At 41.7% G+C, this 26,661-nt stretch overlaps 3 protein-coding genes across 7 annotated transcripts in view; all 3 read right to left on the minus strand.

The window, feature by feature from the left end:
• Positions 1 to 628, minus strand: part of LOC139642915 (uncharacterized) — a 28,117-nt gene extending 27,489 nt beyond the window's left edge. For 2 of the 4 annotated variants that reach the window (XR_011695055.1, XM_071517972.1), the window contains exon 1: positions 509 to 628. Coding sequence is in view for 3 of the 4 variants with exons in the window: in XM_071517972.1 (XP_071374073.1) it covers positions 509 to 597 (89 nt within the window). In the remaining variant the exon portion in view is untranslated. Of the gene's footprint in view, positions 1 to 449 lie in introns of all 4 variants that reach the window. The other 2 variants (XM_071517974.1, XM_071517973.1) reach the window with 1 other exon arrangement.
• Positions 629 to 9,846: 9,218 nt separating this feature from the next.
• On the minus strand, positions 9,847 to 15,239 carry atf4a (activating transcription factor 4a). Of its 2 annotated transcripts, none has more exons than XM_071517966.1 (4): positions 15,086 to 15,239; positions 13,783 to 13,965; positions 12,961 to 13,278; positions 9,847 to 11,729 (listed from the first exon to the last, which is right to left on the minus strand). In XM_071517966.1, exons 2-4 carry the CDS (start codon positions 13,832 to 13,834, stop codon positions 10,720 to 10,722), a joined length of 1,380 nt encoding a protein of 459 aa, XP_071374067.1. In that variant the 5' UTR covers positions 13,835 to 13,965; positions 15,086 to 15,239; the 3' UTR covers positions 9,847 to 10,719. The 2 variants fall into 2 exon arrangements, with proteins under 2 accessions (XP_071374067.1, XP_071374066.1); XM_071517965.1 differs by having other exon boundaries at positions 9,847 to 11,732.
• Positions 15,240 to 16,199: 960 nt separating this feature from the next.
• LOC139642909 (apolipoprotein L3-like) lies at positions 16,200 to 26,131 on the minus strand. Its single transcript, XM_071517962.1, has 11 exons — positions 25,995 to 26,131; positions 24,458 to 24,547; positions 23,502 to 23,606; positions 22,579 to 22,710; positions 22,234 to 22,314; positions 22,006 to 22,116; positions 21,862 to 21,901; positions 21,721 to 21,772; positions 19,776 to 19,905; positions 18,985 to 19,173; positions 16,200 to 17,946 (listed from the first exon to the last, which is right to left on the minus strand). Exons 1-11 carry the CDS (start codon positions 26,001 to 26,003, stop codon positions 17,521 to 17,523), a joined length of 1,365 nt encoding a protein of 454 aa, XP_071374063.1. The 5' UTR covers positions 26,004 to 26,131; the 3' UTR covers positions 16,200 to 17,520.
• Between the last annotated feature and the right edge of the window lie 530 nt (positions 26,132 to 26,661).

Consider the following 26,661-nt stretch of genomic DNA (forward strand, 5'->3'; position numbering starts at 1 on the left):
AAAAAAAAGGCTTTTCTTACTAGTGCGTTACTATTCTGGAGGTTGGATGGAATATCCGTCATTAAAATTATATTTGAAATGTAGTCTGTTGTCACATTTTTTGTCCTTTCGTTCAACACCATGGCCTTTTAGTTTAGGTAACTTAGGAAACTGGAATCATGGGTTTATCACATTGCATTGCAAACTTTTACAAAAGTTCAGATTGCACTGAAATACGAACTGCTTGGTGGATCACTTGTATGCCGTAAGTACCTGTGGACCCTAATGATTTAGAAAATGTTTTGTGTGATGCTGTACCAGGTGTGTAACGTAACGTTTGGAGATTTTTAAAAATGACCATGTTGACAAGAATAACATTTTAAATGGAGTTTGGCGTGGCTCTGTCGCCAAGAGAGGACAGCACGTACCGGGGGCTAGCTAGCTAATTTAGAGAAGTTAAGCTAACCCACCTTCTAATCAAAAACGTTGCAAACAACAGCATAAAGTAGAAGGTGGGACTCACACCGACCTGTCCACTGTCTGCCTCGGCTCGTAATGAAAAGTCACGTAAGCACAAACGATAAATACAATGCCAACTCCGCTCAGAGCTTGTATCATGCTCCACTCCGCCACACTGGAGCTTTGTTGTTGCGGAAGTCACGTGAGTCCTGCTGATTACGTAGCAGTTCAGAGAGGCGGGAAAAGTAAAGAGCTCTCACTCGGCCACTGTTGTTTCATGGAAAAGTTGTGAGATACGGTCGTCTTTATCCTCCAATAAATACATGTAAGGTTTATTAAAAGGGCCAAGTTACAAACAAACCAAAAGCTTTAATATCTAGCACTAAAATGTATGTTGCTGCTATGTTTGTCAGTAACAGAGTGGTAAAGCAATAAATGGATCCGGATCATAGAAGCGAGGTGACGACATCACTTGAGAGAACAAAACCAGAGATGGGGGACATGGGAGATTCAAAAACTAAATTTTTAAAAAAAAAAGTCTGACAGTCTCTGCTTCCATGAGACACTGCCACTATCGTTCTTCGTATTTTTATTTTTTTTTGTTGCCATTGAGTGACTCATCATATTAATAAAACATCTTTGGTTGCAGTTCGAAGAAGCGACACCAGAGGTCGCTCCAGAGCTGCCCACTGGTAGAAAAAAAAAATAGTTGAAGAATAAGACTGCCTATTTTTTAAAACGAGTTATATTGCTGTATGTGTGGGTGTGGACACATAAACTCAAATGACCCAAAGAGAGGATTGAGGAAATACAATGGCATTGCCACTTACTTAAAAAAACAACAACCCTCATTTATTGTATTTCCCCGACACAGAAAGTCCACAGCAAAACACCTCCCCTTACTCTAATTTATCAAGAAGTCTATCAGATTTCCGGGTCAAGAGAGTCTCCGTTCCTCTTATCAGTGGCTGCTTCTCAGAAATTTCACTCACTTCCTCTTTCAGTGGAATGTCAACAGTGACTCAAAAAAAAAAACACAGCAGAGGGTTTTTTACATGCTTCTCCTCTCTCTCTCTCTCTCTCTCTGCCCATTTCGGCTCTCCAGTTACTACGACCTGAGATGACTCAGTACACACACCCACTACACACCCACAACACACACACACACACACACACACACACACATACACACCCTAACTACTGGTGTGCCAAGCTGACTGAAAGCTTTAATTCCCTGCCCTCTCACCAATCCAGCTGAACCAGATGAAAAGTGTGTGGATCCTGATTGAGTTATTAGACTTTAAATGAGCGGGGGAGAGAAGAGAGAGAGAGAGAGAAAGAGGAATGCTGCTCTCTCACATGTGGTGAGGTTCAACTCGCCAAGCATGAAAGACGGTGCGGCGAGGCAGGGCGGCGAGGGAATGTGTCGTCCCACTTTCTGGGAGTAATTCTGGCTCTCTAATCAGCTCAGCTCCTCAGATCCTCTGCAGGTTATTAGCTGAACATCGCACTGTGACTCACTCAGCAGATGGGGCATTGGGTCAGACCGGACTGGGCTATATGTGAAAGAAGAAGTACCAAAATATCCAGCTGATGAGGAAGTAGGCCTACTGTAACTTTACTTGAAGTAGAGGTGAATTTACTGGTATAAAAAAATCAACTTAAAGACCCAGTGCAATGATTTCAACTCAGTCAGGAAAAGGTTTGATGTTGATTTCTAACACAATGAGCATTGTTTTGCTCAGTTTTTGATGGTCAGATGGTACAAAGCTTGTAGGACTGAGTGAGAGTCGAACCTTCCCTATGACTGTGCCTCCACTGCACGCCAATGAGCGTGTTTACATGCACACTAATAACCTGGTAAACTGGGAATAATCAGGTTATGGCAATAATCCAATTGACGCCTTTGCATGCACTCTAGCAATGCGATTCGATAACAGGGAAAACCCCAGTTCACATGATTCAGTCAGAGTTGGATTTCTCCTCCTTATGGAAGTGACTTACGTAGCTTACTTTCATCTGGTCTGGTTTCTGTGTCTCATTACTTTGCACTAAAACAGTTCCCCCATCAGTCCAAAAGTGAGTCTTGGCTGTCCCCATGCCACGCCATGTTAGATGTTTACTGTTTCTGGGGAAAGTTGTTCTCTATCCGGTTACATTTGCCCTCATGCACAGATGTAAAAAAAAAAAAAAGCCAAAAGAAATCAGGCAAAGGGTTTACATGCACCGAATAATTCAAAAGACTGTAAAACCCTAGCTGTGTTAATCAGGTTTCTCATAATGCGATAACAGCCTTTATCCCATTAAAGAAATCTCACTCTGCTGTTTACATGAACACTTGAGTAATCAGGGAATCACTTTACTGTAATTGTTTCATTAGTGAACACACTCAATATTTCTGTCTTTGGGAACAAACATCCAGAGTTGGAAATTCGACACCCAGCAACAATGCAAGCACAGAGATTTTGTCTAGTTTGGCAAGTAGCTGGCTGGACATCTGACAGACTACAGGTCACCTGATTAACTATGCACACTGTTGACCAATCAGAGCATTCATTAAAGCCTGGGTGTAGGTGACATCATTTACACCCGGAAGCAGGAATTCTAAATCTGTTTGATTCTGTTGAAAACCAGAGGGAGAGTTGGACCTTTAAGTAAAAGTAAAAAGTAGCTAATTTAAAATGTACTCAGAATAAAAGTTACTGAGTTACTTTTTACATATTTTCCTTTTTTTCCAACAGTTTATTGTGTTTCCATATGTAGCCTTTTACATTATACTCATCATCATTTTCACATAATAATAATAATAATAATAGTATCTGCATTGCAATTTTGTCTTATCCAGTGCATGTTTGTTTTGGTAATACAGGTCATGAGAATCAACATTCACACCATCTACATTATTTGTAGATCTTAAAAATGATGTGATCTTTTATAGTTTACTCTTATGATCACTCTTCTGTTCTCAGCTGACTGACTGTTCACTGTGAACGGCTCCACATTCGGCCGGTTTCTGATGCAAAGCTTATGGAGAGCCGACACATTGGAGCTCTGTAATGGATGTGATGTAAAATGTGGCAAAGGTACAATACTTCAGTAAAAACATACTTAGTAAAAGTAAAATTACTGACTTACAGGAAAAAGCTACTCAATACAATAATGTGAGTAATTGTAATTAGTTCCACCATTGGAGAAATGACACCTACTGTTATCTAGATTCACAGTTTCTAGGTTTGGTTTAGTTTATTCATGCAGTGGAAGAACAGAGAGGCGAAGTGTAAAACACACAGTGATAAAGCATTTACCAGCACACAGGATGTGATGTAAGAGCCAGTCCAGATGTGCACAGGATGACGCTCTAACCCACAAAGGCCGACTGCAGAGGAAACAGTCAATGTTGTAACCAAACTGCTCCACTGGTTCAGTACATGTAGAAGGATTTGCCTTTTCGTTTTCAGTTTGATTCTTATCTGTAGCTGGATCACTGGGGCAGTTAACAGCTTAGTCAGCCAGGCCCCTTTATGAGTGTGTGTGTGTGTATGTGTGTGTGTGTGTGTGTGTGTGTGTGTGTGTGTCTACTATATCCTGTTGACAAATGGCCTGAGCTGTAAAGTGTCATTTGTTCAAGTGCTGCCGGCCTGCTGACGTGGACAGGCTTTTGATGTTGCTGCTCTGGGACCCCCCCCACCCCCCCCCCCCACCCCACCCCACACACACACACACACACACACACACACACACACACATCGATGGAAAATGGACAAACTGTTTCCTAATACACAGGATCTGATGCAGCTGCTGTATCCCTTGCACTATTTCTTTTTGTCTTTTTTTTCCCTGCCAAGTTCCATTACTTTCACTGCTGCAATCATCATCTCATTTCCCCACGGGGATCAATAAAGTTTCATCTCATCTTAAAACAGAGCGAGCGCCCATTATGGTTCGACCGCCACACCGCTACAGAACCGCCGACCCCTTCTGTGGCGTTCAAATCATGTCGGATTTACCGAGTGGTAAAAAAAACCATTCATGAAGTAGGACAGTGATTCTCAACCTTTTTCATATCAAGGACCCGTAATTTAGTCCACATTTGGGCCTCGGACCCCCATTTGATGAGATTTTGTGTCTCGGACCCAAATATGCGAATATTTTTATTGTTTGATATGATTTTGTCCAGAATTCCATGACTATCTGTATTGTAGGTAGAGAGATAACAGAGAAACTATGATCAAAACAGTCATTCTTCTACATTTTCTAATTGTGTTAACTTCTTGTAAATGAAATAATGGTGAGGTTTAACAATTTATCAATTTGCCTGGGGACCCCCTGGAACCCTCTCAAGGACCCCTGGTGGTCCCCGGACCCCACGTTGAGAAACACTGAAGTAGGACACGTAGGGAATGTTTTCTACGCTCTGATTTCTCCCAGTTGCCACCGATGTCGGCGGCCCAAGATAACAGAAATCCAAACTATCAGTTACATTCCCACTGACACAATCAACTCTACTTACGAAAAAGCGAGCAATATCTGCAAAATCTATATTTCAAATTCATAAACAAAACACTTGAACGCTTCCAAGTTGTAGCAAGGAAATGTCATCCCGTTCTTCCGCTTCTTCCCATGTGACGTGAACGCAGTGTTTGGTCTCCAGATGGAGTTCACACATGTATTCTCAGGTCTCAGCCAAGGCTTTCCACCATTTAATACAGTGAAGGTCGACCTGGAATAGATGTGTGGGTCTATTCCAGAATATGAGAATGTGTCATCGGCATCGCGTGCTTGCCGATCGTTGACTTACAGTCGGCAAACTATGTAACTATGAATAGTCTTACAGTGTTACTAGGTTACAAGCCCTTGGAGGGCCAAATGCCATAAGTCATAAATAAATTAATAATAACTTTATTTGTATAGCACTTCTCTAAAAACAATGTTTACAAAGTGCTTTACATACAATAAAACCCAAAAGCAGTGATGTGAAACTACCACAATGAATGATAGAAAAATAAAAATAAATAAAATATATATATATAATAGAAAATAGGAGTAAAAGGTAATATATGAGGTAAACAGGTACAACTAAAAACACACAAACAGAGATATAATAAAAAACAGATCGAACTTTACATAAAAATGTGTGCTGAAAAAAGAAATTATAAAAAATAGGAATAAAAGGTAATACAAGAGATAAACAGGTACAACTAAAAAAGAAAAACAGATACAATTAAATTAAAAACAGATGGAACTTTAAATAAAAGTGTGTGCCATGTGATGCTATTTTGAAATATAGCTGTGGATTGTCTGAATACGCGGCACTTTAATTTTTAATTCAAGTCTGTTTCTATCTGTTTGTTTATACTCGCTAGACTGGTTTCACCCGCATGGTTTAAAGCCCACTGCTACACTGATATGATTACAGTGAAGAAAAAGAAATTAGAGGCGGACTTATGGGTGAAATACAAGAATCCACCATCCACTATCAAATGCCCCTTTCACACCTGAAACCCATAAAATTGTCGTTTTAATTTTAACTTTAAATTGAACTGTTGTCATTTCCCGGAAATTACGTTTTAACCGCCGGAGTCTCTGCAGTTTGAAAACACAGCAGGCGAAAAAAATAAAGAAATAAAAAATGAAAACACGGCGGCGGGCTAATTTCTCCGCCCGCCCGGATTCCGAGGATCTCTCTTATTTCCACGTCAACATTTTCATCTAAAAAAGTAAAGCTACAGCCCATTTCCCGCCTACAGTTCGACCACAGAGCGTCCAAACGTTGTTCTGCTCTGCCGGTCGATACAGAACTTCACCAGTAACGCTACAACTTCTCGAGCAGCGAAATTGGCAGAACTGATTTACTGGCATTTCCACATTGGCTCATTTCCCCTCCGTGAGGAGGAGTCATTCCTATGTTCCCAGGATCCTATGTTCCCCAAATTTATATGGCACATAATGGGAACATGACAAAGGGGCCTATGTTCCCAGGGTCCTATGTTCCCCAAATTTATATGGCACATAATGGGAACATGACAAAGGGTCCTATGTTCCCAGGGTCTTATGTTCCCCAGTTCTAGGGTTAGGGTTAGGGTTAGGGACCTTCAAAATCAAATAAAATGATAACCATTGGTTTAGTTGTGTTTATATAGCTGTTTTGAAGCCTTGTTCCAATAAAAAAAAAAACTGGATAATATTTTTGAAATATTTTAACTTGAAACAGGTCAAATTTGACCCGAACACAATAGAAGGGTTAATGTGTGTTAACAAAATATTGAACTGGGGAACATAGGACCCTGGGGAACATAGGACCCTGCGCTCCCCATGACGGCCTGCAGTTACATTTACGGAAAAGGCTGCATGTGTGAAAGGGGTTATTACCAGTATAGTACATATTCTACTATTTGTGAACAGCTCGCAGCACAACCTCCCCCCCCTCTTGTCATGAGTTATTTCAAAATTCACTGTTACTCCCCCTTTAAACATGTGTGTGAAACAGAAACCAGCGAGTTGTTCCACTGATTCATGTTTCAGTCCCCAGAGGCTTCCCCTCGAAGTTTCATGATAACAAAGCCTGCTGTGTGTGTGAGACGAAGCTTCAGTTCAGACCGACTCAGTCATGAAAATCACATGTACCAAACCCAACACACACACACACACACACACACACACACAACAGATTCTGGTCATCCACTACCCTCGTCTTATTAGGAGAGGAAACACAAATGACACACCGACACACTGCTGTGAATAACTGTCTGAAAGCAGCCGTTGTGCTCCTAGTTGCAGAGGAATGCCACAAGACAAGTCCCATGTCCCCCAACACACCCGTGACCTGCTGCGCGTGTGTTTTCAAACGTGTTTCTATCTAAAATGTTTAAAAAGTTTTGTCCCAGAAATCCAAACTATCAGTTACACTCCCACTGACACAATCAACTCTACTTACGAAAAAGCGAGCAATATCTGCAAAATCTATATTTCAAATTCATAAACAAAACACTTGAACGCTTCCAAGTTGTAGCAAGGAAATGTCATCCCGTTCTTCCGCTTCTTCCCATGTGACGTGAACGCAGTGTTTGGTCTCCAGATGGAGTTCACACATGTCGTCTCAGGTCTCAGCCAAGGCTTTCCACCATTTAATACAGTGAAGGTCGGCCTGGAATAGATGTGTGGGTCAATATCCATCATATGCAAAAAAAAAAAAAAAAAAAAAAAAAAAAAGCAACACTGAATCTTACGGATCTGAAAATTATGGATGGTGCCAAATTAAAACAAATGATGGTGTTTTTCAAATGATAGTAGGTAACTGATAGAGTGTAACACACTGTTTGATTGACAGGTGATCTCCAGGAAGACATCAAAACAAGGAATTTGAGGATTGCCACTTTAAGTTTGCGGTTGACCAAATTAAAGCACTTTCTGGATCCTCTGTACTTCACAGATACTGAATGATGATTTTTTTATTATTTTTTTTTGGACATTTAGTGCTTTATGGAATGAACCTGAGGCTTCACTTACAGTAACTGGACTCCACATACCTGTCTGACAGCAGAAGCCTCTGTTTTGATTTGTAAGGTCACCTCTCACGTGGGGAAACCCCTATCTTTAAACATCTCTCTCTCCCTCTCTCTCTCTCTCTCTCTCTCTCTCTCTCTCTCTATCTCCAGGTCTGGGTTGTTATATTTATCTTTTTCCCCCTCACACAGCTCCGCCTCACCTCCTCTGCCGTCTTGTATTTGTACTCAAGTCTTACATCGCAGGAGCAGGCACACAAACAGAACCTTAGTAGAGGAACAATCATACAGAATAAGCCTAAATAGAAAGCATGTTCATTAATTATCAACCAAACTGTGATGCGTTGCCTTTCTCGTCTGTTATATTGTGTGTACAGTCTGTCACCACTTTGCCAGATGTCGATGATGTAGGCCTACAAGTTTAATTTCCTGCCAGAACCAATCATCATCAGAAAGTCTAATTAATGTATATTCAACAATAATAAATCTTCTTAATTGTTCGGTTATACAGCAGCTACTCAAACAGGATCAGATGTCTCTCTCTCTCTCTCTCTCTCTCTCATTACGCCTCCAGCTAGGGCGGATCTTCTTATCTGTGCCTGCTCAGGAGGGGACGGCCTCACTACTGTGGAATCTGTCATGGGAGGAGTGTGTGTGTGTGTGTGTGTGTGTGTGTGTGTGTGTGTGTGTGTCTCGTTTCGAGTCAGCTCAATGTGCTGACTTCTGTCAAGCAGCTGTGTAAATTTAGCTTCGGCTGTAAAACGCCATAGGCACACACACAGACACACAGACACACAGACACACCAAGTATGCAATAATCTTTTTCTCACCAGAAGTTTTGAACTCTCGAGACTCGCAAACACACTCCTCACATCAGCACACACACACACGGCCTGACATGTCTCTGGGTGAACTGACACACATGGCTCAACCACAGACTTTATTTTCTTCCATCCCCCTCTCCGTCACACACACCTGTGAAACACTCGGTTCACAGCAGAGTGTCGTCTGGTTTCGGAAAAGCAGGGACCTTCCCCTAAAACATTTCCCCCAGCTGTCGCTCGCTTTCCGAAAGCCTGTTTCCGTTTCAGCCCCAGGCCTCGGCGGCATAATGAGCCTCAGTTCAGTTGAGCTTCAACTGGTTTTAACTTGTTTCCAAGGTTGGCTCAGGGATGAAGTATAGTAAACACACCCAAACTCTTTATTTGCAGAATACTTTCCCCCCCATTTTTTAGGCTGACATGTCAGTATCAATACAGTATATCAAGATAGGGTCTTCGAAGGTAAAACGCAGAATTTGCTTTTCTCAAAACTTGTTTATATTGGTGGTTATTTTCCTTATAATCAACTGGAGGTCGTAGTTTTATCACTCCACCATGGGAAAGACCTTCAGTTAACAGTTAAAAAAATTCCACTGTAATTGCCAGGTTTATGCTTTTCTTTTATGTGAAGCACAATGTATTTGCCTTGTGTATGAAATGTGCTATATAAATAGTTTGCCTTGCCTTTTACCTTCAAGTGTTCACACACATTTCCTGTCAGCAGTACTGTCAATAGTTGAAACCTTGCTTGGTTAAATTAGAGATTACTGTCAAACACCATGACATTTACACAGCTTAGAAAGGAATTTGTGACTGTTGAATATGCAAATATTGACTGCAAAATGCAAACTGATCTGCTGAGAGGGACTGAACCAGTATAGTGCAGGTTTTACTGCCATTCACCTGACTAACTGTTAATGTTATGACTGTTTTACATTTTTTTGGCAAAGAAAATTGACCATTTAGTAATAAAATATCGAAGTAGTGGTGGACATTTCACATTCATTAGTGCTCCTTTGCAATTTATGTCATAAAGATAAAACTCCACAATCGTCAGTAAAGCACACCAGACATGTCAACTTTGAGTACTGAGAGATATTTAATAGAAAAACAAAAGCAAAGCATTTGTACAAGCCAAACAGTTGTGCTAAGAGACTGGCAACTACTCAAGACATGAATCGGTTTATCCAGCATTAAATAATAAAAACCACAGTGGGTAAGCGGAGGGCGGGAAAGGGACTATATACACAAACAAAAACATGTTGACAGGAGTTCAGTGTAACATCAAGAATTCATAAATAGGTGAGGCCCCTTTCTGGACTTTAAGTTGCTTAGAGGAAGGCTGAAATGGAGTGACAGAGGGGTAAACAGGGGAGGGTGACAGGACCGGAGGGGGAGGGGGGGGGTCATTGGAGTTATTTTATAAAGGAATCATTTATTGAAAGGTGAGATGGGGTCTGGCCATTGACTGACGGCTAGGAGTGTGGTCATACTCTGAGGGAATATTCTTGTCGGGCGTTACAAGTCTACAATACTACCGGGAGCTACGATAACTCATACTTTGCATGCCTAGTCTACACAGACGTACAATCATCCGCCCTGCCTGTCGGGGCGTGTTCTGCAGGTAGGACAGGGGGTGAATTTGGGGATCTACAGGGGGGACTGAGAGACCAGCATGTACAGATGCTTCCACTGACAACCCTCCCAGCCCCCTCCTCTAGACTAATCATCTCTTCAACTTCCCTAGACTTTTCACATTTCATTCAAACATTCCCTCTTTTCTGTCCATTGGTGCGTTTCAAACACCCACCCTCGCACACCATGAATTAATCTCCTTCAAATCTTAATCTCTCTGGCTTCTTTGCGATGGCATGCGAGTGTGGAAGCAGAAACACAACCCCATCGTTTTTTTTAAATGGCAGACGATGCCAAACACACAGACGTTCTGGTTTCCATGCCTAGGCCACTGGGCTGGTCTTGCTGCGGCGGTGCTTGGCGTTGCGGACTTCCTCCATCAGGTCCTTCAGGTACTGGATCTCTCTGCTGATGGACTCGGCCTTCTCCGCCAACTCGCGGTTCCTCTTCTCCAGCTCGGTGCACTCTGTGTTCAGCACTTCGTGCTCGACCCGCTTCTTCTGCCGATAGCGCGTGGCTGCCGTCTTGTTCTGCTCCATCTTCTTCAGTTTCTTCTCCACCACCTTTGGAGCGCCCGACACAGATTTGACCTTGGAGGCTTTGGGCGTGGAGGGGGATGAGGGGGCGGGCTCCGGTTTGGAGTAGGGTTTGGTTCTAGAGGAACCGGCTGAGGGCGATGCGGAGGGGGTGGGAGGAGGGGAGGGGAGGCGAGGAGGTGAGTCGGCTACCGACTCGATGCCGGAGTCGCTTTCGCAATCGCTAGAGGGGGGAGAGGTTTTAACGGCCGGGATGGGGACAGCGGCGAGGGGGACCTCGTCTTTGGGGGTGAGGACCATCACAAAGTGAACAGATGGGGAGAGCACGATGGGGATGGCGGTCTGGATGCTTCCGCTGGGATCTGGGATGACGGTGGCGGTGAGGGTCGAGGCGGTCTTGTCCACATCCAGGACGTCCACTTCGCTGCCCAGCTCCAAGGTGTAGGCTGGAGAGGAGGGAGACGGAGAAGGAGCCGGTGACGGGGGCTCCGACTTCACGACGACCTCCGGAACGGGAGTCGCCTCCGACATCTTGACCTCGGCCGCCTCGGGGAGAGGGAGCTCCAGAGGGAGAGAGGGGAGGTCGGGCAGCGGCAGGCCCAGGACGTCGTGCGGGGCCGGGATGGGAGCGTTGAACGGATCCAGATCCAGATCCATGTGGGATTCGAGGGAGGCCAGGAGGTCCTCGGGGGAGCTGGGAGGCTCGTCGGAGGCACAGGAGCCGATGAGGGAATCCAGGTCAAAGTCACTCAGGTCGATTTTCTCGGACATCCAGTCCATTCCCGAAAACGCATCCTCTGCTGACAGAGAGGATTCATTTAGTAACGAATTATAAAAACAAAGACAAAAGTGCGACTGTGATACATAAATAAAATAACAATTATTACTTTGGTCACTTGGAAGGTGCTTTTGGTGATGGGGTTTTCAATTAATCAAATTGAAACTTTAGGTTGAATAAAGCCATTTTGTACTGAAGTGTCCTGGTCCGCTTGTTTGTTTTAATATTTCATGACTCTTTCTTCAATGAATGACCTCAAACACAATATAATATTTCACATACTCCCTCCCAGTATTGTTATACCGATTTCAAGAGACCTACAAAAGAATCCAGATCTTATATCCAGGACACCAGAAACATTACGCCGCGATGAGCTCAGCACTGAAGAATGAAGATATATCAACAAAGCCAAAACCACAAGCCACTGTGATATAACACATTTAAACAAAACCAGTTTGAGCAAGTCTCATAATTACTGACACACACGGGACACACCAGTCACTGCTGCTCAACCAATGAACATTGCTCATCGCTCACCACACCTACCAGTTTGTTCTTTATGCCTTTGATGTCGGCATGAGGCAAATGGCGCTCAGTCTGCTCCAAAGCGCTTCAGACTTCCTCCATTTTCCATTTAAACAATCCATATTTTAAGTCCTATTTTTTTTATTTTAGACATTATAGGTTTATGGCTAATCATTTTCCATCTTACTTTGAGGCATACAATCTCCCTCCGGGGCCAGCAAGACACCATTTAGTGATGTATTCTAATTTACCATATGTTTAGCGTTCCCCAACACTTTTAAAAACCTGGGCATTATCAAAATTAGATTCCACCCTTCCCAGTCCTTGAAAGACCGTGTGACTATAAACAGGAACTAATGCTATCACCAAGGACATGCAGCCTGCAGGGCGGACACAAGTGCTTTGATGACACAAACCTGCCCATATAAAACATTTACTGGTAGCCTGCATGCAATTAACATTCACCACTTCACGATCGCCTCAAAGAACGGTGGCGGGGGCGTTTTCCACCCTTCACATTTTATGGCATATCGACCTCCTCACACTTCCAGACACATTCTCGCTTTTACCTCCTCGTATTGTTTTTGTACAGTTTTTGCAATCCAAATTGATTGTGCATCTATCGTTTTTTTCCTTTTAGGGGAAATGATTCACAAGTCTGTCTTTTTCCTCATTTGTGTTTGATCATTTACTACATGCACATTTTATTGAAACTAAAGTCTCACCTTTGCCATCGTCTGCTCCAACATGGGCGTCGAGCAGGTCGCTGGCACCCAGCCAGGGGAGGGACAGTGCGTCCGCCCCGGCCTTGGTTCCCAGGAACGAGGGGTAGGTGGGAGGAGGAGGAGAGGGAGGCGGGGAGGAAGAAGAGAGCGGGGAGGATGACAAGGACTGGTAAGGAGACGGGGAGGAGGCGTAAGAGGAGAAAGAGAGGGGAGGCGAAGCTGGTGCCCTCCCCTCTAAGGAGGAGGAGGGAGAGAGAGCTTCCTCTTCATCTTGGTCCAGAAGGGGCCCCATGGGGTCAGCCATCAGAAACGAGGGCCCTGCGGAGGAGGACGAGCTCTTTTAGAGGAGGGACTGGCAAGGAGGGATGTCAGTTGTTGATTTTCTAGTTTGTTGAACATGTAATAGATTTTTTGTAACAATTTTATTCAATAGTTTCTATTTTATGTATTTCGTATTTAAATTACAATGAGAACCATGCTTTTGATTATATCACCTGCACAATCCTTTTTCTTCTTCCCATCATACTTTTCTATGTGCATATAAACTAGTCAACTCCCATACAAATCTAATGGGGAGGCAAACATTTTTAGATCATATCCCTGCCAATTCTAGCTATCTGATGCTAAATCAGGAACACATAAGAAAAATAATACTTTATTGGAGATTAAATGAATTGAAGCTTAATGTTGTAGTGAGAAGAGGCTGCTAAATTTTGTTCTTTTCCAGACATGGCAGCGTGTTAACTAAAGATGTTCCTGTGCTGGCCAGTGTTTGGTGATGTTTGTGGTAGTGCTTTGGAGTCATGCAGTCACAACACCAACCTAAGAACAGGGCCCCCACGTCCTCCAAGGCCAGCTGGGAGCTCAGAGTCATGGCTGCTGCTGGTCAGTGGTATCCGTGAACGGGTGAATACAAACAAGGGAGAGTCCGATGACGTTAGCGAGTCGAGCGGTTCGGTCCTGCTGTCGACAGCAGCAAAGCTGAGGGCGGTTGCTGGGAGAGACCTGGGAGAGGGGAGATGGAGAAAGATAGGTCGAGTTAATGGGGTGGAATAAGGGGATACTCGCCACCCGAGTGTAGACATGGCAAATGTTATTTAGTAAACAGTCACTGATACAAGGGGGTCTAAGTGATGTCCTCCAACAGAAGCAAAACAAAAGATACATCTGAACTGGAAGGTTTTATTCTTGAGGGAAATATTCTGACATAAGTATGTATGAAAATCCTGTGCCACAGGTTTGACTACATTTTTGCATAGGACGACCTTTTCTGTAGATCTGAAATCATCTCTATTGTTTCTGCACTTCCTGAAACAATGATCCATTTCCAGGCAATATCACTGAAGCAAACCATAAATCTTGATAACTTTCTTACTGGGATCTACTTTCCATTAAGCAAGTTAATGTGTGTTTAACAGCGGGCTATTTTTGGCTTAATCCCTTTCCACGGAGGACTGAGCAGCCTTGATGGGAAAGACTCCGCCCTCCACCGGGGGATAACATTTCCTAATTTGGTCACGCTTTGGCCGGTAACTCCGCCCCCTCGGGTGAATCACCAGGGAGATGGATGGGGGAGGGCAACCGCCATTTTCACAACACACAACCATCTGTCACGGAAAGGCAGTGCGAGAGACGACACTGCGCGCCATTTTGGATGCGCCACGTTGTCAATGTTGAACATACACAATGCAATATTTATGTTCTGACAAAATCGGTAAAATATATTTCTATCGACATTTGACCTCATATGGCCTTTCGTAGATATAATGGGGCGCTTTAAAGGGTAGCCAGCCGGCAGCCGGTTAACACCCGCCTCGTCAATTCAATACAAATGGTACACAATACCAACTGTCTCAATTGCCCTGGCTAGGCAGAAGCTAAATATGAAAATAATGTACAATTTCAGGCTGACGGGTACTGATCCCAAACCAGGAAGTCTACATCCCGGGATCCTTTCTCATATTGTCGTGACCGTTGATAATACAAATGTTATTTAGGGCGTCAAAGCCGTACTCAACAGGTCAGTTAACTTTACTAAAACACCAGCCGGTTGGCTTGACATTGTGCCGGCCGAAGAAAGCGACACGCCACTCACAAAACAGAAATGTCTATTGTGTGTACTTACGCCATTTTGCCTGAAACAGCCAGTGCACTAAGCCGTTGCACTGCCAGGTTTTTGCCGCTGCAAGATTAGCTGCCGCACGCCGTTACACAGCCATTTTCGCGCGGGAGAGCTTCCACTCGTTGCTTGATTTCTCTTGTGCTATTATGGGAACGAAGAACGGGCGTTTGCTGTCACATGAGTATATATAGGACCGAATCACCGGCGTGCGTATCCTTCCGCCGTGTCACGAGGTACAACAAGATTCACATACAATACGCCGAAGCTCCTTCCAGCCGGGCTACAGTCATAGTCCAAATACGCGCATCCCGGTATCACTCCGCTCAAGCGTTGGTATTAAATTGCTAGACGCACAGCGCTATACAGTTGACAAAGTAGTCCCATACGGTGATTTAAGGCCAGCGCCCCCCTACGTCAAATATAGGTCAAATGCAAAATGTAAACATTGAGTGAAGAAACTGTTTTGTGGGTCTTTTAGCAGTCAACGACTAATGCAGTTAAATACCCAAATACCGACGTGGCATACAAACATATTTCTTGATACTTTCCCATTTATTAAAAACCCCATTCCAACCTGAATGTTTGGGTTATTTTACTAATAATATACAAATGTCAGTATCAGTCTCCAATTAAATAAAATCACAATGCGTTCTGCTGAGTTTTCTCTCTAGTGGTATTTTACTGATGATATCTTTCATGAGGTGAAAAATAAGCTTTAAATATATTATGCATTCTACTATCTATTTTATTTCTTGCACTTTTTTGTGAGCTGTCCCTGCACCATGTGTGTCATTATGTAATGTATTCATATGCTAGTTATTGATATGTCTCCATGCCACCAAGATAAGCTCTTATAAATTATTGAAATTGGTAATTAAACGTGTTTTTCTGATCTATAATTGTAGTTCACGTGGCTGAAAACCAACTGATGTCATGGCCTGCCCCCTGGTGGTTGAAGCTATAGCGAGAACACTGGGTCCATTACCCACTGTGGGGCATCATACATCAACTACGGTAATAGTACAGATGGGTACATGTAGGCCTGCACTGGTTAAAATGTATTTATGAATAATCCTTGACCTTTGATTTTTGTAAACATTTATTTAGAAAAGCTTCTGAAACAAAACGAGTTTATCACAAAGTGCTTTACAGAGAAAAAAAAAGACACAGCAAATACAGAAGAGATACACAAAAAATCCTATTATAAGACACACAGTCAAAGTTTTCATTTGTGTATGTGTGTGTGTGTGTGTGTGTGTGTGTGTGTGTGTTTGGGGGGGGGGGTCACAGCAGCAGCATGAAAAGCCCGTCCACGTCAGCAGGCCAGCAGTGTTTGAACAAATGACACTTTACGGCTCAGGCCATTTGTCAACAGGATATAGTAGACACACACACACACACACACACACACACACACACACACACACACACACACACACACACACACACACACACACTTTGTACCTAAGTCAGCAGTATTACTTGTTGTGTCTTGTGTGTTATCCCATTGTTTGTTTGTTTTTTTGTTGTTTTATGTTTTAGGTGAGGTTTTGCTTTAAGCCTTTCTGTTTGTTTGTTTTTCAATTTTATGTATTTTTAAATGTGTGAATAAATAAACTAAAATAGGATGTTATGAGCTAAGTGTATTCCACTGCAGTAAGTGTGTTCAAGTCAGAGACAGTTATGAGTTTGGTATTGGTATTACCATATTAAGTCAAGTTGTTTGATTGTGATTGGTGAATGAGAGTCAGCTTATACTGATCAGATAATGTGCTGTTTGGATTGGTCAGCTGAGAGCCAATCAGCTGACGGCGCGCACAGCTTCAGTGTTCTGCCTGAACGAACAAGATGCTCCATGTCTGATCAGTGCTGAGAGGGATAGATACATCACAGATCCTGTTGGTAAACGCCACACACACGTCTAAAGAGTGAAGAAGAGATAGCTGCACACCTCTCTCCATGCAAAAAAAAAGATCAGGTTTATTTCTGATGGAGGTGAAAGCCAGAAAATGTTGGAGTAAACCTACTCTTCTTCACTCTTTAGCCTTGTGACTTTTCTGAGCACCTTGTTTGGGTGTGTGTTCAGTTCGTTTCACTTTTAATAAACACCACATGTGTCAAACAGCGCAGCCTAAATGCAAAATGAACAGGAAATCAGCTTGGAGAATGTCTAGAGGTCAGAGTCCCTATGAAATTAACTCCCATTACTTTTACTTCCTGGAAAACAGAGTATCTTTCATGGTGACGTCATGCTGCACCAGGAGGCATAAATACAAACTCCAACCAATAAAACATCACAGATTTTTTAACAATCCTGCCCTCTGCACCTCCCATCAAACTGCCTTTCTCTCCCTGACTGATATTCCATTGGTTTGGACTTTTGAATGATCCCTCACAAGCTGCCATTTAATGGTGTTTTTAAAAACTATTCACATCTCTCATGAGCTATACTGCTCGAACAGCTCTTTGGTTTGTATCAGCTCGACCAACCCGTTGTCCAGCTCCTCTGCCACCTTGCGGATTTTCTTAGCAAACTTTGACTGCAGGCCCTTCTTCAGCTTCTGACCGTCTTTTCCTTGGGTGAAGAAGAAGTCCATGCCGATGGCGAAGCCTTGCATCAGCCCCGCTGCCTTGCTGTTCGCCTGTATGGCCCTGAGGCTCGCCCCGCCCGCCGTGGCCAGCTCTGCCACCCTGGCCACCCTCAGTGACTCCTCCCTCGCTCCGCTCAGCGTGGACAGGTCGTGTTGCCGTAGTTGCTCCATGCCCTCGTTGACAAACGTCAGGCAGCTCTGGATGTCCGCCATGAGGGCCTCGTACTCCTGGAAGGTCTTCTCGATTTTCTTCTTGTCCTGTGTGGCGTTCACCTGCAGGAGCAGACTTCATCAGCGGTGGAACGGCAGCGTCGTGCCACTGAGTGCAGCAATTTGTGCTTTAACATGAAGAGTTGTTCCAAAATTAGATATTTACTGTTTGATTCCTATATTACAAAATGAAGGAATGAACAACATTGAAAAGCATTATGACATGCATATTAATAGAGGGGGGGTGCAGGCCCTTGGAGTTAGGGGTGGTAACTTGGAATAGCCTCCAACACGTCATCATTCAGACAATATTTTTTCTACCACTAGTTAGTGTCAAAAAGCTGAGATTTGCATATAAAATTCAGATTACATTATGTGATGTGTTGTCAAGATAGACCTTTTTCACAAACATGGCTGACGTACTTCTGCAGGGTAAAGATCGGCATCATCGTTTCCAGCAAGAAGCCAACTTTCTGTTGCCGCCAACTCTCTGACTCTATTTTGTGTTTCAACATAATGTATAGGCTAACACATGCAGGTGTTGTCACTAACATATCTCTCTGTTTCTGTTGTTTCAGATGACTATAAAAAAAATAATTTTATTGTGGGTCACAAAAAATAAGTGATCACAGGTGGAGGCCACAGAAAGTCGGTTTCTTAACATTGCTGGAAACGGTGAGAACTGGCCGATATCCTGCAGAAGTAGGTCAGCCGTGTTTGTGAGAAAGGTCGATTACAACAATGACGGATGTGTTTCATTATAAACACTAACAGCTGAAAAAAGTGAGTTTAGGATTTCATCCCCTTTTAACTGACTGGATTCTCTATATTTTGGAAATATTGAATGATGAAATTCAGTGTTTGTTTGTTTTGAAAATCTATGAAACTCTTTATATGGTCAACTAAGTTTGATGTGATTTCTCATTGCCCTTCACCTAAAGGAATGGATTTCATCAGTTGGGAGACAACAGTCAGACCGTTGTGCTCTTGAGTAAGACAATTTATCCTTTACCGTATACTCAGATATACTCCTCCTTTCCTCACTAATGCATCTTTAACATCTTTATCATACTCAGTACAGTTTGGTTTCATGTCTGTCACCTTGTGGGCGATGGCCGCTGATGCTCCAGTGGCGCCGCCGGCTGCCGCCACGCCCACCCCGACTGCGCTCAGGGCCAGCGAGGCGCCCAAGGTGAACGGGGACAGAATCACGCCTGCCACCACCGCCACGCCTCCCAACGCACCTGCAGCCCCTCCTGTGATGCCAGCGATCTTTGTCCCCTTCGAAACCTCAACATTTAAGGGAATTTATAGTTGAATGGATGTCAAATGAATTGCGAACTGAACTGAATGTATCTGACATACCAAGTGGGCAAGGTTTATCAAAAGTATCCACATTTATGTTATATTTTAGACAATTAGGTGACGATCTTATCCAGAGCCACTTATTTCAATTGCAATAGTGGAATAAACTTAAATTCATAGATTGACAATATCATAAGCAACCAAAACTCAGGAGGCCAAGAGTCAGAGCCAAATTGCCCAGAAAATAGTTGCAACAAATATTCTTTTGACCCAAGAACATTTCTGTATTGCAGTGCCTGGTAAAGAAATAAGAGCCAGTTAGTAAAAGTATTTGTATTTTTTTAATCAAGGAAGGGGCAAAATTAGGTGCAAGCAGAAGATGAGGAGGAAAAGGAGATGAGAAAATCTCAGCCCTAAGATCATCTCTGTCCTGTTGTTAGTTAATGGATATGAAAAAAAAGCTTTGTTTTATTGCCAAGAAAGCTATGGGAAAGCCAGTGCTGAAGTGAATGCCTTGACAGATTTGATTTACAACCTTATGACTGAATCAGCTGCACTCCACATGGCCTCTGTGTTGTCATCATTACCTTGTCTAGGTTGTCAGCGATGCTGAGCAGCTCATCAATGTGGTTCTTCAGGGTGCCGCCATGCTGAGTCAGCAGGAGGATGTACAGCTGGATCGCATTGTAGATCCGCCGAGCTTTGACTGAGATGATCCTGGAATGGATTATAAGAGCACTTCACCATAATATTATAATACAGCCGGGTTTTAGTCCACACCACCTTAGTCGAGTCCAATCAACTGCAAGACCAGGTGGAGTTCGAGTCAAGACCGAGACCAGAACAAATCTTAACAATCGTATTCAGGGGCCAAGACTAAAATAGGCAATAAACAGTGTGCATGTCATTCCAGATGTAAAATCAAGGCAGCAGTAAACATGTCGTCCCCCACAAATGATGCAGGCAGCCCTTCGACCAATCACAAGACGCATCATCCCTCCAAGTTGCATCAAAATTGAACCAGAGGTGTAGCACTTGTGGCTTTTCAAAGTTTGAAATGTATTAATTACAGCCCCCCCATCAGTCCAATCAATGGATATTTTAAAATGCCAGAACACAGCGCCAAAATGAGTCATCCCTCCAAGTTTCATCAAAATTGCACAAAATGGTGTCTGAGATATTACGGTTGAATTAAAAAGTTTGATCTTTAATTATAGCGCTCACATTGGGCCAATCAGAGTAATCATCAGAGTACATCTTGATGTGCGTAGCAGATTTTCATCAGTCCGACTTGATGGTGTAGGCATTAGGGCTTTTCAAAGTTAGAAATTTTTACCTTTAATTATAGCGCCCCCATCAGGCCAGTGAGCTAATCAACGTGCTTTTTATAAATGCTGGGACAAGCATCAACAAAGATGAATCATCCCTCAAAGTTTCACCAGTGGACTGTGAGATATAACCAGTGGTGGAAAGTAGTAAAAAGTACATTTACTCAAGTACTGTACTTAAGTACAATTTTGAGATACTTGTACTTTACATGAGTATTTCCATTTGATGCTACTTTATACTTCCACTCCACTACATTTCTGAAGGAAATATTGTACTTTCTACTCCACTACATTTATTTGACAGCTTTAGTTACTTTTCAGATGGAGATTTGACACAATGGATAATGTAACAAGCTTTAAAATTACAACACATTGTTAAAGATTCAACCTGTGGTTTCCAACCTTTTTGGCTTTTCACGTCTTACAAAAAGCAGTGTGTAGTCAGGGAGTTGTTAACAGCTCCACCAAATAGTGATTTTAAAACCTCACATGGTTTCATTTCAATAAATGTTCACATGATCCAATATTTCAGCAAAAATCAATGATTAGAGAAAAAGTCCAAAAACTGAAAACAGATTTGTGTATCAGAACTTTGTTTTTTCTTCTTTCCTCTCCCATTAATCATCTCACGACCCCTCAGATTTATCTGGTGACCCTTTGGAGGGGCCCGACCCCTAGGTTGGGAACCACTGGACTAAACTAGCTAACTGTATATAAAGTAGTTCAAACTAGCTCCACCTCCAGCAGCTACAACAGTAACATGCTGCTTCCACACTGATGCTTCAGTATTAATAATCTAATGATGTCATATATAATAAAATATCAGTCAGAGGGACCAAACCACCACTTTTACTTTAATACTTTAACTACATTTTGCTGCTAATACTTATATACTTTTACTTAAGTAGGATTTTTCATGCAGGACTTTTACTTGTAATGGAGTAGCCTATTTTTACATTGCTGTATTGGTACTTTTACTTAAGTAAAGGATCAGAGTACTTCTTCCACCACTGGATATAACCTGATATCATGATTCACAAGAGGGGTCAGAGGTCATGAGCAGCCAGGGGCAGCACTCCTGACGCTGGCAAGGACTCAGTGTCTTCGTCAAGGAAACTTCAAAACAGATTAACACCTTGGCTCTCATTGAAGATCAATATTTTTTTTTCATAATACCAATAACAAAATAAGTAATTTTACTTACTTTGTTTCTTCCTTCCCTTTATGTTTGTGCTCCTTTGACAGGCATTCCCAAGCTGAAAGTCAATAAAATCACAACCAAACATTGTAAGAAAACAGAATATCAGTTCAAACACCTTTCTTTAAAACTGGCTTTCTCACTCACTTGTCACTTTCTTCCACCACTCCATCAGATATTTGGCATCCTGGTGGAAGGTTGGAGTAAAGATATTTGAGAGGTAATTCACAATGCCACAAAAATCACTATATTTGTAGTCACAACGGCTTCTCATGGTTGTAAAATGATTACCAGGGTTTCATTCTGATATGTGCTGTCCTGCTGGCCTCTCACAGGAGGCTTGGTAGACGGTGGAGGAGGCTGCGTTTCACAGCTATACATCGATTGCTGTTGAACCACAACCTAAAAAATAGACAAATTCTGTTTCAGCTTTAGTGAATCTACTTGTATGCCCATCATTGGTAGCTGTGATCATACATGTTGTAGCAGGACAGTCATTTCATCCTTTCTTTGTTTTACCTTGTGACTTTTCACCCTCGTCACTACATTCTCATAGATTGGGTGATCAGTGACGCCATTTGTCCCGTCGTAGATTGTGACCTGATTGAAGAAATAATAAATAAAGTTTTTCTCAACACATATTCCAATTACCCATGGTGTAACTGAAGATCTTTTTACCATCATTACTCTCACCAATTAGCTCATATCGATCAAATTTGGAATGGAGGAAAATATTTTACAATGTTTCAACGTTTTGTGTCTACTTTCTTCAGAATCAGAGTTTTGTATATTTTCATATTCACTCTGCACAGGAGCATGATCACATTTCAAGACGTGGTGTAGATGGAGACTGTTTTCCCTCACCCTCTCCATGGTGTGAGTGATCACAAGTCCTTGATTTGCACACATAGGACCCATGCAAGCTGGAGTATAAACAGCAGGAGGCACAAGAGGAGCAGATGGAACCAGATGCTTGTCCTCCTCTGTATCACTGACCTGCAGGACAGGATTTTGTAGAGTTTTTTCACAATGGCAGGCTCACTGAACATATTTCTTTTAGTTAATTATTGGATCTTTCTCTTGAAGAAAACATGATAGGCTAAGATTAATCCTTGTCTTTTAAAAAAAAAAAAAAAACTCCTGGAAAAACCATGCAACAGCAATTTTGGTATTTTTTTCTTACCTGAATTGAAAGTCTACATGAATGTATATTTGACCCTTGGGCCCTTGGAACCGGTTTAAATGCTATCATATCTTTTTGAACAATGAGGCGTCAATGAGAAAATGAAAACTATTTTCTTCATGCCTGAAAAACATAGAAGGAATAGTTCACCCCCAAATGAAAATTCAGTCATTATCTGCTTAACACTTGGTCAGTCGATCTAAAGCATGATAAAATTAGCCTACCCCAAAAATCTCATGCAGCATAATCCAAGTGTTTTGCAGCCAAATGATTCCACTGCAGCTCTAAAAGTCCAATATTTACCTCATTATGTCCAATATTTCCTCACTTTCCATGCTCTGTCAGTGAGGAAAATATAGACATTTGATGGACATTTCATGCTTCTTTTGGAGCTGTAAAAGATGGCTGTTAAGGAGAGGGCTGAGATGAGACTATGGGGTTTAACTTGCTGCATGTTTAATGGTCCTATAAACTTCACTGGGGGTTTCGGCTGACCTGCGGATAATCCTGACGGAATTTTGATTTTTGGGGTGAACTATTTCTTTAACAGAGGGGTAGATTTTGTCCGACAACATCTATGTACCATGACATCACACAGAGATACCTTTACTATTTGCAGACTGTTGTTCTGAGTGTCACATCCTCCTGAACTCCTTCTAACTGACCACTTCTTTGGAGCCACAGGCGGTGGCGTGCAGACCGCACCTGGCTGAGTGTGAACGGAAATAATTACAATATACTGTATCATCAGAGCTTCAATATATGACAGAGTATCAAATGCTAGTGTGAAAGATACAAAGGGCTACATTGCACATTTTATTTTTCGTTCAATTATTCAATAATATTTTGTTGCAAATTAATTCTTCATGTATCCCAGAGCTTCTCCTACCATTGAATCTGAGTTGGTGTCTGGTTTGTAGAGCAATGGCTAAAAGTACAAATGGAGTGTTTTGTTTGTTTGCTTGCTTGTTTTATCAAGTATGCTTTAGTTACTTTTTTCACACAATGTTTAAAGTGTCTGTTAATGAAATGTTATAAGCTAAAATAAAAAAAATTTGTAAATCCACCTTTGGGGAGAGGAAATAAATGATTGTTTAAAAATGTTTTGAAAAGTTGAATTGTATATTATTGTTTGAATAAATCTATTTTTTTTAATTACATTGTTTGGATTGCCTGATTAATGTATAATTTTGATTTGTAATGTAATTCTAAAGTATAGTAATATTACAGTAGTGGCTGGAAACTACAGTACAATACCATAAAATACAATCAGACAAATTGAATATACAGTAAACACTGTTTTGTAGTAATATTGCTCCATATACTGTACATTGAGTTACAGTTCCTGTCAATCATAATACAGCAACTTGCTAGCAGTAAGTTACTGTAAATATTCAGGGAAATGGTTTACAGTGATCGGCCTTCAAATTTCCATATCATTTGAACCCTATTTGACTTTAGCCTCAAGCATGACCATGTTGACTGAGGAACATACAAGTCTGGTCTCATTACAGAGACATTAGACAGCACTGCTGAGGCTGCAGTTTACTGAGCACCAACCTGTGGTGAATATGTAGGAGACTGGGAAGTGTAGCTCCATTTCTTACTGACTGGAGGGCAGGTCCTGGGTTTGGGGACTGGTGGCTTTGGCTACAGGAAAAGACTGAGTATCATTCAACCAGGTCTTACAACAGTTTCACTTTAGTATACATACATCTATCAGACCTGGGCCAAACAAGACCTGCAAATAACTTTAAGTATTTGTTTAAAGCTGTCCAGAACAACAGATGGGTGAAGTTAATCACACAGGATAATGTTAGCAAATGCAAAAAGTTTACACAATCACAGGATTGTATAAAGAAAGTATTAGTATTAGTATATTTCTTGTGATTGACAGCTGACATGATTTTAATTTTCCTGATGCAGATCCTCACCCACATGGTACTCCAAGTAGGTGGAAACAAGCACCCAGAACACAGAGAAATATTTCACTATTGACCAGGTGTAGAAATTTCACAGGAAATCATTGAGCAAATGAAAAAGACATTTTTACAATGTTTTCCCTCAGCTGAAATCTGTGGTAGTACGTTTAAGTGGGGGATTTGTGCACATTTCATTTACAGGAACAGTGGGTTAGAGAGATATCAAGCAATTATATATTTATTATATATCTTGTGACAAAGGCACAAATATGATCAAGACAAAAATCTACATTCCTCATCTGTGACTCGCCCTCAGAGCCGTCTCCTGTATTTATCAAGGTAGAATCAGTTAGAATGCAAGAATGCAAGAAGATAAAGCTGTAGCTTGGTCTTGTCAGGCGAGCCAAACAAGAACAATTATGTTTGTGGTTCAGCCATTTTGTAGGTTGTTGGTATTGGAAACTGGCCAACATTAGAGAAATTCTGTGATTCAAGGCAATGGGCAATTGCCCACATACAAATTAAAAAAAACTATTCATCCATTTTCTCAAGTATTGATGAAAGCAAATACAAGGCAACAAGGAACTGACATGGCTCACAGAGTGGAAGGACTCTGGTGGATTAGAGTTAAGTGTTAATCGCAATAAAGGGAAGCAATTGTTGGCAATTGCTTCCTCAGATGAAACACTGTAATACTCAGTATCAACGATGTGTTCAAATCTGTTCAAACACATTCATTAGACTATGATTATCTTCTGTCTGGCGTAAACCTGCAGGCTTACCAAAATGCTTGAGAGTGATTACAGGCTTCTGCAAGTTCAATTTAAAACTTTTAAGACTTTTTCTTAATGCAAATAAAACTAAAATGACTAATTTCATCCCCAAAAATAAACATGAAGAGTATCAGAGTAGACTTCTGTGCAACAAAGGAGATTTCTCACCAGGAGAAAACTGAGAAAAAACAACATTTTTAGGTCTCTTAAACTGTATTTAAAACAATACTAAACAATGGCAATACTAAACAATATTAAAGACATTTCAAGGCCTTGAATTTAGTAAATACAGTTTAAAACACTGAAATGAAACTACTCAGAAAATGAAACTAATCTTAAGTAGTAAGTAAAATCTTAAGAAATAAGTCACTCAATTCAGTCAGCTTATTACTTAGATCTTACCTGTGCCATTGTTGTTCCTGCTATATTATTCTCAGTCTGTTAGTACTATTGTTTGCTGTGATTAACTTTGCTTTGAGTTATGCGTGCTGATCACCTGGCGGAGCTTTGAACATGCCAACCTCTCTGCCCCACCTGGTTGATCAACTTCAGGATAAAGCTTAGACATGGAAATGTCTGTAATATTTCTGTTGAAACTGGACTCCACCTGCTGTATTCCTGTTGTATACACAGCTGTGGACGGGATGCAGTGATGTGATTTACAGTAACAGCATCAGCCTGTATATGACAAATTCATGGTCAAAATGGTGATATGTCCAGTTTGGAGAAAGAATAATCAGCCAAGAAGTCATCATTGGATATTTCTAAAAAAAATGTTAAAGCTGTAGTAGCCATAACTGTTTGAAAAATTTGGACTTCAATACCCAGAAATCATGTAACGTGACGTCAGTGAACTGCACATCAATTTGTAAAATGTCATTTTTCAAATAGTGGATATCTCTTTCAAGAATATCACACTATCTAAATCAGCCCTTGATACTTTGCCAGTCCACACACCCTGACTTAATTCTGAGTTCATATATAATGTTATGTTATGTTATAATGTTAATTCTTTGGCCTGTTCCTCTGGAAAGACTCTGTAAAGTTGTGATCGTGGCATTATCAGTGC

The sequence above is a fragment of the Centroberyx affinis genome, unplaced genomic scaffold (assembly GCF_046629955.1).
Source record: "Centroberyx affinis isolate AG114_WGS23_722 - 3 ecotype Tasmania unplaced genomic scaffold, CSIRO-AGI_Caff_v1 ptg000545l_1, whole genome shotgun sequence".
NCBI classification, from domain to species: domain Eukaryota; kingdom Metazoa; phylum Chordata; class Actinopteri; order Beryciformes; family Berycidae; genus Centroberyx; species Centroberyx affinis.

Bases quoted from the DNA above. Each gene is read 5' to 3' on its own strand.
- atf4a (XM_071517965.1), bottom strand. From the start codon at position 13,834: ATGACTCTGAGCTCCCAGCTGGCCTTGGAGGACGTGGGGGCCCTGTTC. The intron at 13,279-13,782 runs GTTGGTGTTGTG...CCTCCTCCGCAG, and splicing joins CGTGGGGGCCCTGTTCTTAG to GGCCCTCGTTTCTGATGGCT. The intron at 11,733-12,960 runs GTGAGACTTTAG...CCTCTCTGTCAG, and splicing joins TGGAGCAGACGATGGCAAAG to CAGAGGATGCGTTTTCGGGA.
- LOC139642909 (XM_071517962.1), bottom strand. The intron at 21,902-22,005 runs GTAATCATTTTA...ACCTTCCACCAG, and splicing joins CATATCAGAATGAAACCCTG to GATGCCAAATATCTGATGGA. The intron at 17,947-18,984 runs GTGACAGACATG...CTGCTCCTGCAG, and splicing joins CAGCGGCCATCGCCCACAAG to GTGAACGCCACACAGGACAA.